Source organism: Hyla sarda, chromosome 7, assembly GCF_029499605.1.
Source record: "Hyla sarda isolate aHylSar1 chromosome 7, aHylSar1.hap1, whole genome shotgun sequence".
Lineage (NCBI taxonomy): Eukaryota > Metazoa > Chordata > Amphibia > Anura > Hylidae > Hyla > Hyla sarda.
Genome location: NC_079195.1, coordinates 217,433,455 through 217,446,936, shown reverse-complemented (window position 1 = coordinate 217,446,936; position 13,482 = coordinate 217,433,455). Strand labels below are relative to the sequence as shown.

General features: G+C 48.5%; 2 protein-coding genes across 4 annotated transcripts in view; one reads left to right on the top strand and one right to left on the bottom strand.

The window, feature by feature from the left end:
• RABGGTB (Rab geranylgeranyltransferase subunit beta) overlaps positions 1 to 13,482 on the top strand; it is a 220,597-nt gene that overhangs the window by 18,404 nt on the left and 188,711 nt on the right. The window lies entirely within an intron of this gene.
• SLC44A5 (solute carrier family 44 member 5) overlaps positions 1 to 13,482 on the bottom strand; it is a 135,108-nt gene that overhangs the window by 22,630 nt on the left and 98,996 nt on the right. For all 3 annotated transcript variants that reach the window (XM_056532684.1, XM_056532683.1, XM_056532685.1), the window contains exons 13-15: positions 13,196 to 13,288; positions 12,974 to 13,061; positions 11,994 to 12,256 (exon numbers count right to left, since the gene is read on the bottom strand). In XM_056532684.1, coding sequence (XP_056388659.1) covers positions 11,994 to 12,256; positions 12,974 to 13,061; positions 13,196 to 13,288 — 444 coding nt within the window. The remainder of the gene's footprint in view (positions 1 to 11,993; positions 12,257 to 12,973; positions 13,062 to 13,195; positions 13,289 to 13,482) is intronic.

Below are 13,482 nucleotides of genomic sequence, written 5' to 3'. Positions count from 1 at the left end.
TGATGTCTTTTCCTGCGTAAATTAGTTCAGCCTTCAGGTGCTCCGGTGGGCTGGAAAAGGTGGATACATTCCTAGGAAAGAGTCTCCTAGGACTGTATCCACCTTTTCCAGCCCACCGGAGCACCGGAAAGCTGAACTAATTTATGCAGGAAAAGTCATCAACTGCCGAGCCGAGAAGTTCGTGACGAATCGAATTTACTGTAAGTTTGCTCATCTCTAATCACAGTGCTCTCTGCTGACGTTATTATAATAAGTCTTTATTTATTTATTGTTGTCCTTAGTGGGATTTGAACCCAAGGCCCCAGCACTGCAAGGCAGCAGTGCTAACCACTGAGCCACCATGCTGCCCTTAGCATACATCTGCTATGCACGGTTTCTAAAATGGACAGAGATGTCAGCAGAGAGCACTGTGCTCGTGATGTCATCAGTGTTCCAAAAAAGAAAGGAATTTCCTCTGTTGCATTCAACAGCTAATAAGTACTGGAAGGATTAAGATTTTTTAATAGAAGTAATTTACAAATATGTTAAACTTTCTGGCACCAGTTGATTTAAAAGAAAAAAGGTTTTCACCGGAGTACCCCTTTAAGGGATGTCCCGATACCAACAATATCCATCTCCGCAGCCCGAAAGTAACACGATCAGGAGATGTACCGAAGTCTCATGCAAGTCTATGCTATTTGGGTACATCTTCTGATCGTGTTACTCTTGGGCTGCGGAGATTGCCTGGGAGTTTAAAACATCCTGCCGCCAGACCAACCTCATGGTAAAGTATGATTTAACTATTGGGCAGGCTGGTTCAGAGAAGAGTTAGTGTGGGATCAGGTAGAGAGGGGACAGGGCTGGTGGGGGAGAGAAGATTTATTGCAGACTGAGAGAAGAGTGAGGGGGAGAGAACATATCAGTGTGGGGGCAGGGGAGGGTATGGCAGCACTGTACTGAGCTGCCTATCACTGCTGGGGCTTTAGGAGACTGGAAAGGCTGGGTGGCAAGCATTATGCGGGCCAACCAGCTTTCCCAGTCTCCTAAAACACTTCAATAAGGCTTCTTCACCAGACATACATTCTCTTCAGGAGACATGGAAAGCTGGGGAAATACTGTGAGCCCTGTCTGTATATTGCATACCACCCAGCTTTTCCAGTCTCCTGAAGAGCTCCAACATGGCTGCTTTACCAGAAAGATTTTCTCTTCAGATGACTGGGAAAGCAGGGTAGAAGTTAGTACACGGTGCAGGGCCCACAGTACTCTTCCAGCTTTACAGTCTCCTGCAGAGATTGTCTGTCATGTGAAGCAGCCTTATGTGATGCTCAGCTTGTCCTACTGGAAAAATACAAAAATGTAATTCCACTATAGGTCACTTGGTGGTGATCAAGGAACTTGACATAACCCATACACCACTATTAAATCTATCTTATAATATTGTGCGAGGAAAAGAACCAAAGCCAAAACAAAACAACGGATTAATGGAGCTAATCACATAAAACATGGATGATGATGATAAGGTGATTTTTATTACATAAAAAAAAAATCTATAAAGACCGGGCAACGGGTTTCTAATCCCGACCAGGTTCTTCATCAGGTAAATGATCAACCCAGTCCGGATTAGAAACACATCGTTTTTATGGATCTTTCAACATTTTTTGGGGGCTTGGGTTTTTTCCTTGCAGAATATTGTCTGCATATTATAGTCCTGAGCTGCACTCCTTATTCTGCAGAAATCAGAGCTGAAATCTCCCAGCATTCCTTGCTGGGTCAGTGTGGCTCTAGGAGTTTGCATTCTGGATAGTTTCATCTGATGAAGGAAAAAAACTGTCCCTGTATAAGTAATATTATGTATGTACACAGTGACTCCACCAGCAGAATAGTGAGTACAGCTCTGGAGTATAATACAGGATATAACTCAGGATCAGTACAGGATAAGTAATGTAATGTATGTACACAGTGACCTCACCAGCAGAATAGTGAGTACAGCTCTGGAGTATAATACAGGATATAACTCAGGATCAGTACAGGATAAGTAATGTAATGTATGTACACAGTGACCCCACCAGCAGAATAGTGAGTGCAGCTCTGGAGTATAATACAGGATATAACTCTGGATCAGTACAGAATATGTAATGTAATGTATGTACACAGTGACTCAACCAGCAGAATAGTGAGTACAGCTCTGGAGTATAATACAGGATGTAACTCAGGATCAGTACAGGATAAGTAATGTATGTACACAGTGACCCCACCAACAGAATAGTGAGTACAGCTCTGGAGTATAATACAGGATATAACTCAGGATCAGTACAGGATAAGTAATGTAATGTATGTACACAGTGATATCACCAGCAGAATAGTGAGTACAGCTCTGGAGTATAATACAGGATATAACTCAGGATCAGTACAGGATAAGTAATGTAATGTATGTACACAGTGACCCCACCAGCAGAATAGTGAGTGCAGCTCTGGAGTATAATACAGGATATAACTCTGGATCAGTACAGGATAAGTAATGTAATGTATGTACACAGTGATATCACCAGCAGAATAGTGAGTACAGCTCTGGAGTATAATACAGGATATAACTCAGGATCAGTACAGGATAAGTAATGTAATGTATGTACACAGTGACCTCACCAGCAGAATAGTGAGTACAGCTCTGGAGAGAGGTTGTGTTCTGCTGAGCTCCTGAGACTTCCACAGAAGCAGTGATTTCCTTCCGCCCCTCCCCAGGTGTGTGCCATACACCTGGGTAGGTTTCCTGCTATGGAGCCCAGGGGATCTGGAGCTTCATCTTGCACTCCCCGTACCCGGCCGGCGGGGGGTGCCAAGGAAAATGCCACGGCCAACAATCCGGACGGAATTAGGAGAACAACCAGGGCTCACAGTAATGTGGTGCCCCCTCCCCCGTCCTCAGCTGGGAGCTGCAAAGCCTCCAGCAAAAGCCCTGCAAGGAAAAGAAGCTCTTCCAGGCAGAGGAGTGCAGTGAAGGCAGCTGTCTCTGGACCCTCACAACCCCAGCAATGGGGGGAAAAGGGGAACAGAGAATCACTGGCGACCTTTGGATCAAGAATCCAGGCGAAGATGGCTGAATATGAACAGCTTGGAAAGCAGCTTCGTGGCCTTAGAGAAGATCTAAAGTTTGCCATCTATCAAGCGGATCAGGCACCTAAGGCAAAGAGATCAGCATTCAACACCAAGGTGAGGTCTCTGAGGAAAGAGGTGGAGGAGCTTGTGAGGAGGAGATCGGACATTGTGGAGGGTGCTGGGTTTCTTGGTGAGAAGCTAATTCATGAAGAGAGGTTCTCCAGCATGAGGGCCTCCAGAGGTTGTGAAAGTCAGCAAGATGAGGATTGTCGCAGTGAGGAGGAGGAGATGGAGGAAGGTGATGGAGGTGAGGAGGGCAATGTGAGTGAGGGGGATATGGACACTGTATCGGTATGTGCCACCATTGCTACCCCTGACCCCCCACTTACCCTGAGTGCAGACTATATAAACCCGGCTCAGGTGGCCTTACCTCTCTCCAGTGAGGAGGATGATGGCAGTGACTGCGGTGAAGGCAGCGGCTTGGCAGACGGGGGTCTCCTGCGGGCGATTGTAATGCAGGAGTCACCCACCCGTCTAGAAAATTTTTCTTTTGGAGACGATTTGGGCCCAGAAGAGAAGAGGAGGAATAAAAAAAAAGGGCAAGAAAAGAAAGAAAACTGAGGGACAAGTGAAGTTTGTCTTTTCTCCTTTCCAGCAGTCTGAGTCGGCTGAGAAGTCAGCTCAGGGTGCTGGGTCCCCCAACCTGCCAGACCCCGTTTCTGTAGTGGAGCGGGGCCAGCATGGGGGATACAGTAGTGCACCCAAAATGGCCGTGGGTGCTATAGAAAAAAAAGGGCACCCTCCTGTGAGGGGGGAGGGTGTCCAGTCACCAGAAAATGGCGGCAGATTCACCCGTTCAGTTGAAGTGGGCGGTACTGGTCCTGGCGCTGCAGGGCATTCTCCTGTGAGGGGGGGGGAGTGTCCGGGCACCGGACCCTGTTGGTTCAGGGGGCGGTCCCCTAGGTGATGTGGTTGGTACCGGTTCTGGCGCCAGGGGGCACTCCGCTGTAAAGGGGGAGGTTCCCTGTGCGTCGGCTGTAGCGGGAGTAAGTCCGGAGGGACAGTCATTTTGCGAGGGGGCGTGGCCACCTATGTCAGAGGCGGAGCGTGTGTCTGCACCCCAAGAGACGGGAAGAAAGAACTATGCAGCGCCAATTCTGAAACCGGCAGCCATTAAACATGCAAAAGACCCAGCCAGCACAGTCTGTAACACACCAAGGGAGAGTGTAGGCAAGAGTGAAAGTGAGAGCAAAAATGGTAATGTGCAAAATGTGAATGATGGTGGTGTGCATGGGAGGATTTGTGGTAGCAGTGTGGATGAGGGGGGAACTTGTGGGGTGCAAGAGAGGGGTGCAAGTGGGGTGCAAGAGAGGGGTGCAAGTGGAGTGAAAGAGAGGGGTGCAAGTGGGGTGCAAGAGAGGGGTGCAAGTGGAGTGAAAGAGAGGGGTGCAAGTAGGGTGCAAGAGAGGGGTGCAAGTGGAGTGAAAGAGAGGGGTGCAAGTGGGGTGCAAGAGAGGGGTGCAAGTGGGGTGCAAGAGAGGGGTGCTAGTGAAATGCAGGTGAGGAGCGGTAGTGGAATGGGAGAGAGAGGTGTTATGGCTGATATTTCTGTCAAGAATAATGGTCCTGGTTTGGTTTCTGGTTCGACTGCCCCCCCGGTAGTGGCTGCTTCTCCCAGAAGCTATGCCAGCGTCACTGCCGGGGGATCCCCATTTCCATCTGGCTCTGGGGGTCACTTGCAACAGCGCCTCCTGGAGGCTCTACGTAGGGGAGACAGGTCGATCCAGGTAGAGGGGAGGGGTGAGGTTGACCTGTCTTTTTGGATAGAAAGACACGGCTTAGGCGCTTTCCGAGAACAAAATGGGGAGGTGGTCTGGTCCCTCCCGACATCCGGGCAGGAAAGTGGCCGTAGGAATGTGGTCCGTTTAGTGTGGAGGGGCGAAGATGCGTGTCCGCCTCGGGGAAAGGTGGTTGAGCTCCTCCTCCGGATGGAATTCAGGGCAAGTGACATCTTTGCCCTGATCCACCCCTACGGTACTTCCGAGTTTGATATCAGCTTCGCTCGGCCAGAGGGTTTGGAACTTTTCTGGTCGAACTATGAGGTGGTGAAAAGCGAGCCCGGCTGGCGGGATTTTGCCGTAAAGGCGATATCCCGTCAGAATTTGGTCAAGAAAGTGACCGTTTTGACACGTAACGAGTCACTATCTTGCTATGACATCATGACCTGGCTCAGCCGATATGGGGATGTGACGGACATGCCAAAAAAGAACTATGATGAACATGGGATCTGGTCTGGGGCCTGGACGTTTTCCGTCAAACTGAAGCGTTCGGGGAGCACTGTTGCCCACATCCCATCAGCTGCTTTTCTTGGGAGAGACAGAATCCAAGTTTTCTACCAGGGGCAGCCCAAGGTCTGTCACAGGTGTGGCAGCCCCACTCACTTTAGCGCAGCCTGTACCGTGCAGGTCTGTGCACTGTGCGGTGGGGTAGGTCATCTTGCCGCATCCTGTAGGCAGATCCGGTGTCATCTGTGTGGTGTCTTAGGACACCCTTTCAGCCGTTGTCCTAGCGCCTTTGCCCGTGCGACGGTCACCTTGGCTGGAGATGGCAGTAATGTTGCTTCAGCTGGGGAGGGCACGAGTGCGGGTGAAGGTGCAACAGGGTCAGTGAAGAGGAAAAGTCCCGCCAAGCTGAGGCGGGAGGCTAATCGCAGAAGGAGCAGGGAGCTGGAGAGTTCCCATGTGGCAGGGGTAGCTTCTGACCCTGCTCCAGAGGTTAGTCCTGAAACTGCTGAGGCCCTGGAGGAGAATGTGCTGGATGAGGAAATGAGGAGAATCTGTAGAGAAGAGGGCAGCAAGGCCGATCTTTCCGATTCCTCCCACTATGAAAGTGTGGATGAGGAGGGTGAAGAGCGGCCAAAAAAGAAGGGCAATAAAAGGGGAAAGAAGAGGTCGGAGCCCTCTAGTCCCCGTGCTACGGACCAGGTCCCAAGCGGAAGCTTACCTGCCCCCCCTCTGATTGATCTTTCTAACCGGTACTCTGTCCTTGAAGACATCTCCTCCCCTTCCTTGAAGGAGGGGGTCGAGGATGGGGTGCCTGAAGTGGGGAAGCCTCCAGGGGGAACTGGGCCCTGTCCTGAAGGGGCAATTTCCTCAGGGGATGGGGCCAAATTGGAGCCAGGTGGAGATGGGGATTCAAAAATGGACCTGTCAGAATAAAAAAAACGGTCCAAAGAGAAGGAAGCCTCCTCGTCTGGGGATGAGGGGGTGAAGAAAAGACAGAAATGATGGGGTTAGGGCCATCTAACTCGATCACCCATGATGGCGGCACTCACCCCATTGACGCTGGCATCTATTAACTGTGCCAGCATAAAGTCTGATACGGCTAGATTCGTAGCCTTTGATTTTCTCGGCCGTGTTGAAGCCGATATTTTGTATCTGCAGGAGACCAGGTTGTCAGATCTAGCCTCTCTGGTAAAAGCCAGGAGAGAGTGGAGGCGCGGCCCCTCCCACTGGTCTCTTGCGGCTGAGCCGTATAGTGGGGTGGCGGTCCTTTTTACCGCTCCGGTTGAATGCCGACGGGTTATTGAGTTAGAAATGGGGAGGTGCCTGATCTTAGATGTCCTCATGAAGGGGCAAGAGCTCCGGCTCATTAACATCTACGCCCCACAAACCAAGTGGGACCGTAAAGATCTCTTTATGAGGATTAAGCCCTTTCTTTTTACAAGCCGACAGGTGATCTTTGGAGGGGATTTCAATACTGTCACAAGGTCCCAAGATAGGAGAGGTTCCAATGATCGGTTGGCTTATGATAGCATAGCTCTCAATAGTATAGTTAGGGAAGCTCGCCTAGAGGATGCCCACATTTGGAGCCCCTCAGGCCACGCGGGTTTCACCTATCATCGAGGTAGCTGCAGGTCTAGAATAGACAGGTTTTATTTGAAGGAGGAAGCCGTCTCTTCCGCAGTGTCCGTGGTTGAGGTGGAGTTCTCCGATCACTGTATGATTTCTTTTTCCTTGAATGTTTCAGAGACCCCCCGGATGGGTAAAGGTTATTGGAAGCTGAATTCGTCCCTCCTGGAGGAAGCTGAGGTAAGACAGTCCTTTGAGGATTTTCTTCAGAGTCAGGTACCTTTACTGGACCTTTGTAGTAGTAAGTCAGAGTGGTGGGAGATATTCAAGAAGAGGGTTGCGGGGTTCTTCCGCCAGCTCTCGAGCCTCAGGTCCCTGAACAAGTATCGCCTGTATCAGGGACTGAGGAGGAAACTCGAGCTTCTTGTTTCGACTGGAGGTAGCCGAGAGGATATCTCCAGAGTGAAATCCTTGCTGATGAGGTGTCAGTACGATAGGCACGCATCCTTGGTTTTTGAGAGGGATTTCGGGAAATACCGCTCGCCCGACCCTTACAGAAACTGTAAGATGTCAGTGAGTAGTAAAGTCATTTCAGGACTGATCGATAGTACAGGATCTCTGAATCGGTCCAGATCAGGGATCCTGGAGATCGTCAGATCCTTCTACTCGCACCTCTTGGGAAGGAAGGATCTAGATCGAGACAGGATGTCGGCTTTCCTGGCTGAAACCATTCCTGAGCCAGGGGTAGACCCCTCTCTTGATGTTTTGGCAGAAGAAATCAGGGAAGAGGAAGTGAGACTGGCGATCGAGGGGCTTGCCCCCAAGAAGTCACCAGGTCCGGATGGCTTAACATCCGAGTGGTACAGGGCCTTTAAGGAGTCTTTAGCTCCCCTCTTGACTGAGGTATTCAATGAGTGTCTCTCCTCGGGCACTCTGCCGAAGTCAATGAGGAGGTCAGCCCTGATTCTTCTCTCAAAGGGTAAAGATCCCAGCCGTATTGAGAATTGGAGGCCCATAGCTCTTCTCAATACGGACAGGAAGCTTCTGGCCAAGATACTGTTTAATCGGCTGGTGAAGTTTGCACCCCGGCTCCTTTCGGGGGCTCAGCACTGCTCTGTTCCAGGCCGAAGCACCTTAAGTGCGGTCCTTAGTGTCAGGGAGGCAGTGGAGCGGAGTAGTGCGGGTCTCTGGAAGGGGTACCTGCTGTCCCTGGATCAGGCCAAGGCATTTGATCGGGTGAACCATGACTACCTCTGGTCCGTCCTACTGAGATATGGCTTACCGTGTACTTTTGTTAATTGGCTTAAGATCTTGTATACAGGGGCAGAGAGTTTCCCGCTGGTGAACGGTTGGTCTGGCCACTCTTTTGAGGTGGGGTCCAGAGTCCGTCAGGGTTGTCCTTTGAGCCCGCTTTTATACGTGTTCGCAATCGACCCCTTCGTCCGGAGGGTAGATTGTGGGCCATTGGCGGGAGTCGGGATGAGTCTGGCGGAGCTGGATGTTGCCCAGAGAGTAGTGGCGTACGCTGATGATGTCACCATTTTCGTGTCCTCGAGAGAGGAGGTTGATGTGGTGATGTCGGAGGTGGAACGCTACTCGGAGGCATCCGGGTCTAAGATCAACCGGGATAAGTGTGAAAGTCTTTGGCTGGGAGGGGGAGATCCCACGTTTGATCTCCCGGACACCCTTCCAGGGCCCCAAGAGTCAGCAAAAATTCTGGGCATCACATTCGGCCAGGATGATTATCCCACCAAAAACTGGGATGGTAAGCTCCAGGATGCCACTCAGAAGGTGGCCAGTGGAAGGGTTGGTCTATGACCCTCAGGGAAAGGGTACACCTGATCAAATCGTACCTGCTCCCCTTGTTTATCTATCTGGGCAGCGTATGTATCTTGCCAGAGGCTTACTATACTAGGATCTACAGCCTGTTTTTCCAACTGTTATGGGGGAACAGGATGAACCTAGTCAAGAGGGAGGTTACGTACCGCACGAGGAGACTAGGGGGTTTATCTATGGTAAACCCTGTGGTGTTCTTAACGAACACCTTCTTGAAAGCTAACATCTCGAACCTAGTCAGAGAGGGCTCCTCCATGGGTACTCTCCTGCAGGGAGTGGTTTCGGCCTTTCTTCCAGGAATGGGAGACAGGAGGGCAAGTGAAGGACCTCCGTACGCCCCATGGATATCTTCCGGCTTACGCTACCCCGACTCTGAAGGCGATACGTCGGTGGGGTCTGGGAGTGTGGGAGATCAGGACCCAGTCAAGGCAGTTCCTTGACAAACGGGTTCTGTTGACCCACTTCCAGAAGCCTCTGGCACTCAGGGACTGCCCAGGTCGGGATCTGAGGGTGGGGTTGTATCTTTTAAACATGAAAAGGATCCCCCAGAAGTTTTGGGACTTGGCCTGGCGCTGCTTTCAGGGGAAGCTATATGTGAGGGACAATTTGAAGTGTAGGAGATCTGATGACCGGGGGTGTCCCCGAGAAGAGTGCGGGGACATGCTGGAAAGCATGGACCATTTCCTGCTTCATTGTCCCTTTAATATAGGGGTCTACAACCGGGTGGGTGCTTCCATTGGCTGGAGTCAACTTGCCGGCCTTACCTATCCGGAGTGGGCTTATGGGGCATTCAGGACCCTGGGTGGCCGTGATCGGGGCACTTTATTCTTAGTCAGTTTAGTGGTTAGATACTACACGTGGAATGCACGGTGTTTAGTGTCTACACAGCGCAAAGTCCTCTCCGAGGTGGAGGTCTGTAGGAACATCACTGGTGACCTCGGGAAGATCAGGTCTTTGGAGTATGGCAGTCTTGGTACCAGTAGGGCTTCTCTCCTATGGAGAGGGTTTTCTTTTGATGTGCCCTAGGTACTAGACCTTTTGGGTAGAGTACCCTTGATTTGGTTAGGGACAGTGATGTAGGGACAGGGTTAGGGTGATAGTAGGGTCAGTTTATTTTTAGGGATAATGGTAGGGAGAGAGGTAGGGTGGAGTTAGGGAAAGAATATAAATTTTGTATGTATCAGGATTGCCATCCTTCTTCCTGGTGGTGGGCTAATGCATGTGCACCATAGCTTTTTGTTTTGTTTTCAGATGTTAAGGTTATGAAGGGCTTACAGGAACCAAACTTGGGCCTAAAGTGGGTTGTATTGTTTGTTTAAGTATATTGTAATGCTGATAATGATAAAGTTGGTTGGGAGGAGTTCTAGGTTGGGAGGGTGTATTTGTGGGTGGTGGTGGTTGTTTCTTTTGGTGGACCTGGCATGGGTCAGTTATGAACTGGACATTGAGGACTATGAACTGTATGGACTCTGACCCATGTACAGGAGGGCGGGTGGTGTGGGTGAAGGGACAGTTTAGTGTAGGTTGTTTTATTGTATTTGTAGGCGAGTTTTCTGTATATTTAGGTGTATATAGTGTATATAGTCTATATGTATAATATGTTATAATTTTGTTTATCTTATTTTATGGCAGTCGAACCAGTTGTTATTTTTGTAGTAATTTTTCTTTGGTATTTTTGTATCCCGTAGTGGATTTAGTTTTTCTTTGGTCTAGGTCTTCTTTTCCCCAAGTTTGGGTGTTTTTGAGTTATAGATTTAATTTTCTTTCTTAACAATTAGGGAAAAAAAAAAGTATGTGTATATATACATATATATATTAAATTAATGGGGTGTAGTGGGAGTCCTTGTTGTATGTGTTTTCCCAAGTTTGGGTGTTTTTGAGTTACAGCTAAATTGTGCTATTTTTATGTTTCTTTTTTGGTAACGCAAGTTGAGTATGTATGTGAGTGTTGTTAGATATTTGGTTATGTAAGGTGTGTCTCTAGTATTTTCTAGGGAAAACTGGGCTGGCCGGTTAGGCAGGATTTATGTTCTTTTATTTGAAATGTAAAGTTTGGGTTTATGTTATTTTATGTTGTTGTTTTCAGTTATGGCAAAGTTGTGCTGGTTTTTGTGTTTGTTATGATTTACATTTTTCTAATAAAAAAGATTTACAGGATATAACTCAGGATCAGTACAGGATAAGTAATGTAATGTATGTACACAGTGACCTCACCAGCAGAATAGTGAGTACAGCTCTGGAGTATAATATAGGATATAACTCAGGATCAGTACAGGATAAGTAATGTAATGTATGTACACAGTGATCTCACCAGCAGAATAGTGAGTACAGCTCTGGTGTATAATACAGGATGTAACTCAGGATCAGTACAGGATAAGTAATGTATGTACACAGTGACCCCACCAGCAGAATAGTGAGTACAGCTCTGGAGTATAATACAGGATATAACTCAGCATCAGTACAGGATAAGTAATGTAATGTATGTACACAGTGACCTCACCAGCAGAAGAGTAAGTGCAGCTCTGGAGTATAATACAGGATATAACTCAGGATCAGTACAGGATAAGTAATGTAATGTATGTACACAGTGACCTCACCAGCAGAATAGTGAGTACAGCTCTGGTGTATAATACAAGATATAACTCAGGATCAGTACAGGATAAGTAATGTAATGTATGTACACAGTGACCTCACCAGCAGAATAGTGAGTACAGCTCTGCAGTATAATACAGGATATAACTCAGGATCAGTACAGGATAAGTAATGTAATGTATGTACACAGTGACCTCACCAGCAGAATAGTGAGTGCAGCTCTGGAGTATAATACAGGATATAACTCAGGATCAGTACAGGATAAGTAATGTATGTACACAGTGACCTCACAGCAGAATAGTGAGTACAGCTCTGAAGTATAATACAGGATATAACTCAGGATCAGTACAGGATAAGTAATGTAATGTATGTACACAGTGACCTCACCAGCAGAATAGTGAGTACAGCTCTGAAGTATAATACAGGATATAACTCAGGATCAGTACAGGATAAGTAATGTAATGTATGTACACAGTGACCTCACCAGCAGAATAGTGAGTACAGCTCTGGGGTATAATACAGGATATAACTCAGGATCAGTACAGGATAAGTAATGTAATGTATGTACACAGTGACCTCACCAGCAGAATAGTGAGTGCAGCTCTGGAGTCTGCTTCCTAGTTAGCCTCCTCTGTATTTTACCTTATTGCTCGCCCAAAGGATGAAAACAGTGGACAGGCTGGGATGTCAGCAGGTTTCTTGAAAGCCCAATAATAGGAAGCAAATGCCCCGGCCAGAGTGCACTGCCCCAGAGCGATGGAGAAATTCACCAGCCACAGGAACACAAAGACGTTACAAAGCTGAAAAATCAGGATGTATTGATAGTAGACACCTTCTCCCCCATAATATGCAAACGTGCACTGAGCCCCGGGGCACAGCTTGGTCACATTAGTCGTATTGAAGGTCTAGAAAATAATAGAGACAAACAGTGATGAAGTATAAGAACTGCTGGGAGCACAGGATGTGATGCATTGAGACATATGAGCAGCTCTTTACTATACAGAGCACGTCCCCACATTACCCTGGTCAACACTAGAACAGTGTTTCCCAACCAGGGTGCCTCCAGCTGTTGAAAAACTACAACTCCCAGCAAGCCCGGACAGCCAACGGCTGTCCGGGCATGCTGGGAGTTGTAGTTTTGCAACAGCTGGAGGCACGATGGATGGGAACCACTACATTAGACAGATGAATCCTTGACTGATCCTTGGGAGTTGTAGTTTCGCCACAGCTGGAGGACCCATGGTTGGGAAACACTTCCCTAGAAAAAGCAGAGGCCTCCTGTGTAATACTCATGATTCTAGGGCAGTGTTTCCGAACCATGGGTCCTCCAGCTGTTGCAAAACTACAACTCCCAGCATGCCCGGACAGCCGTTGGCTGTCCGGGCATGCTGGGAGTTGTAGTTTCACCACAGCTGGAGGCACCACGGTTGGGAAACACTGGTCTAGAATCATGAGTATTACACAGGAGGCCTCTGCTTTTTCTAGGAGTCTCCTAACAGGAAATATTTGGAAAGAGAAGAGGTATAAGGGTCAGTCCCCTTCCAGACAGACCTTTCCCTTATTGATGTATGATGGGGGCAGAAGGTGCCCAAACTGGAAGGTTATGTAATGTGATGACTTACTTCAGGTGCACAGACTGTGCCCGCATACTGGCAGAGGGTCTTGTTGGCCATCACTTTATATACAGACTCTCCGGATGTGGCCAGGAACCTTGTACCCGGAGTTAAGGACAAACATTTTATCATCCCCTGTAATGACTTCCATATGTTCACCGCTGGCTGGGAGCCCCCGGATCTGATCTGCACTGTGATAGGTGCGGTATACCGAGGCGATAAAAAGGATACACTGCGGTGACTGCCCAGTACGAGATGCAGATGGCGATCAGGATAAACGTGATGATCGGATAAAACAGGGTCGACATGATGTAGCCGATGGCCCTGCAGAATAAAGAGTTACATTATACGTTACTGGTGAGATCACCCACAAATCTGTCATACTGTAAAGTACTTTTCTATGGACCATCCGGTAGTCCAGAATAGCGATCGACCGATATCGTTTTTTTAGGGCCGATACCGATAATCGGTGCAGGTTAGGGCCGATAGCCGATAACTTATACTGATATTCCGGTATA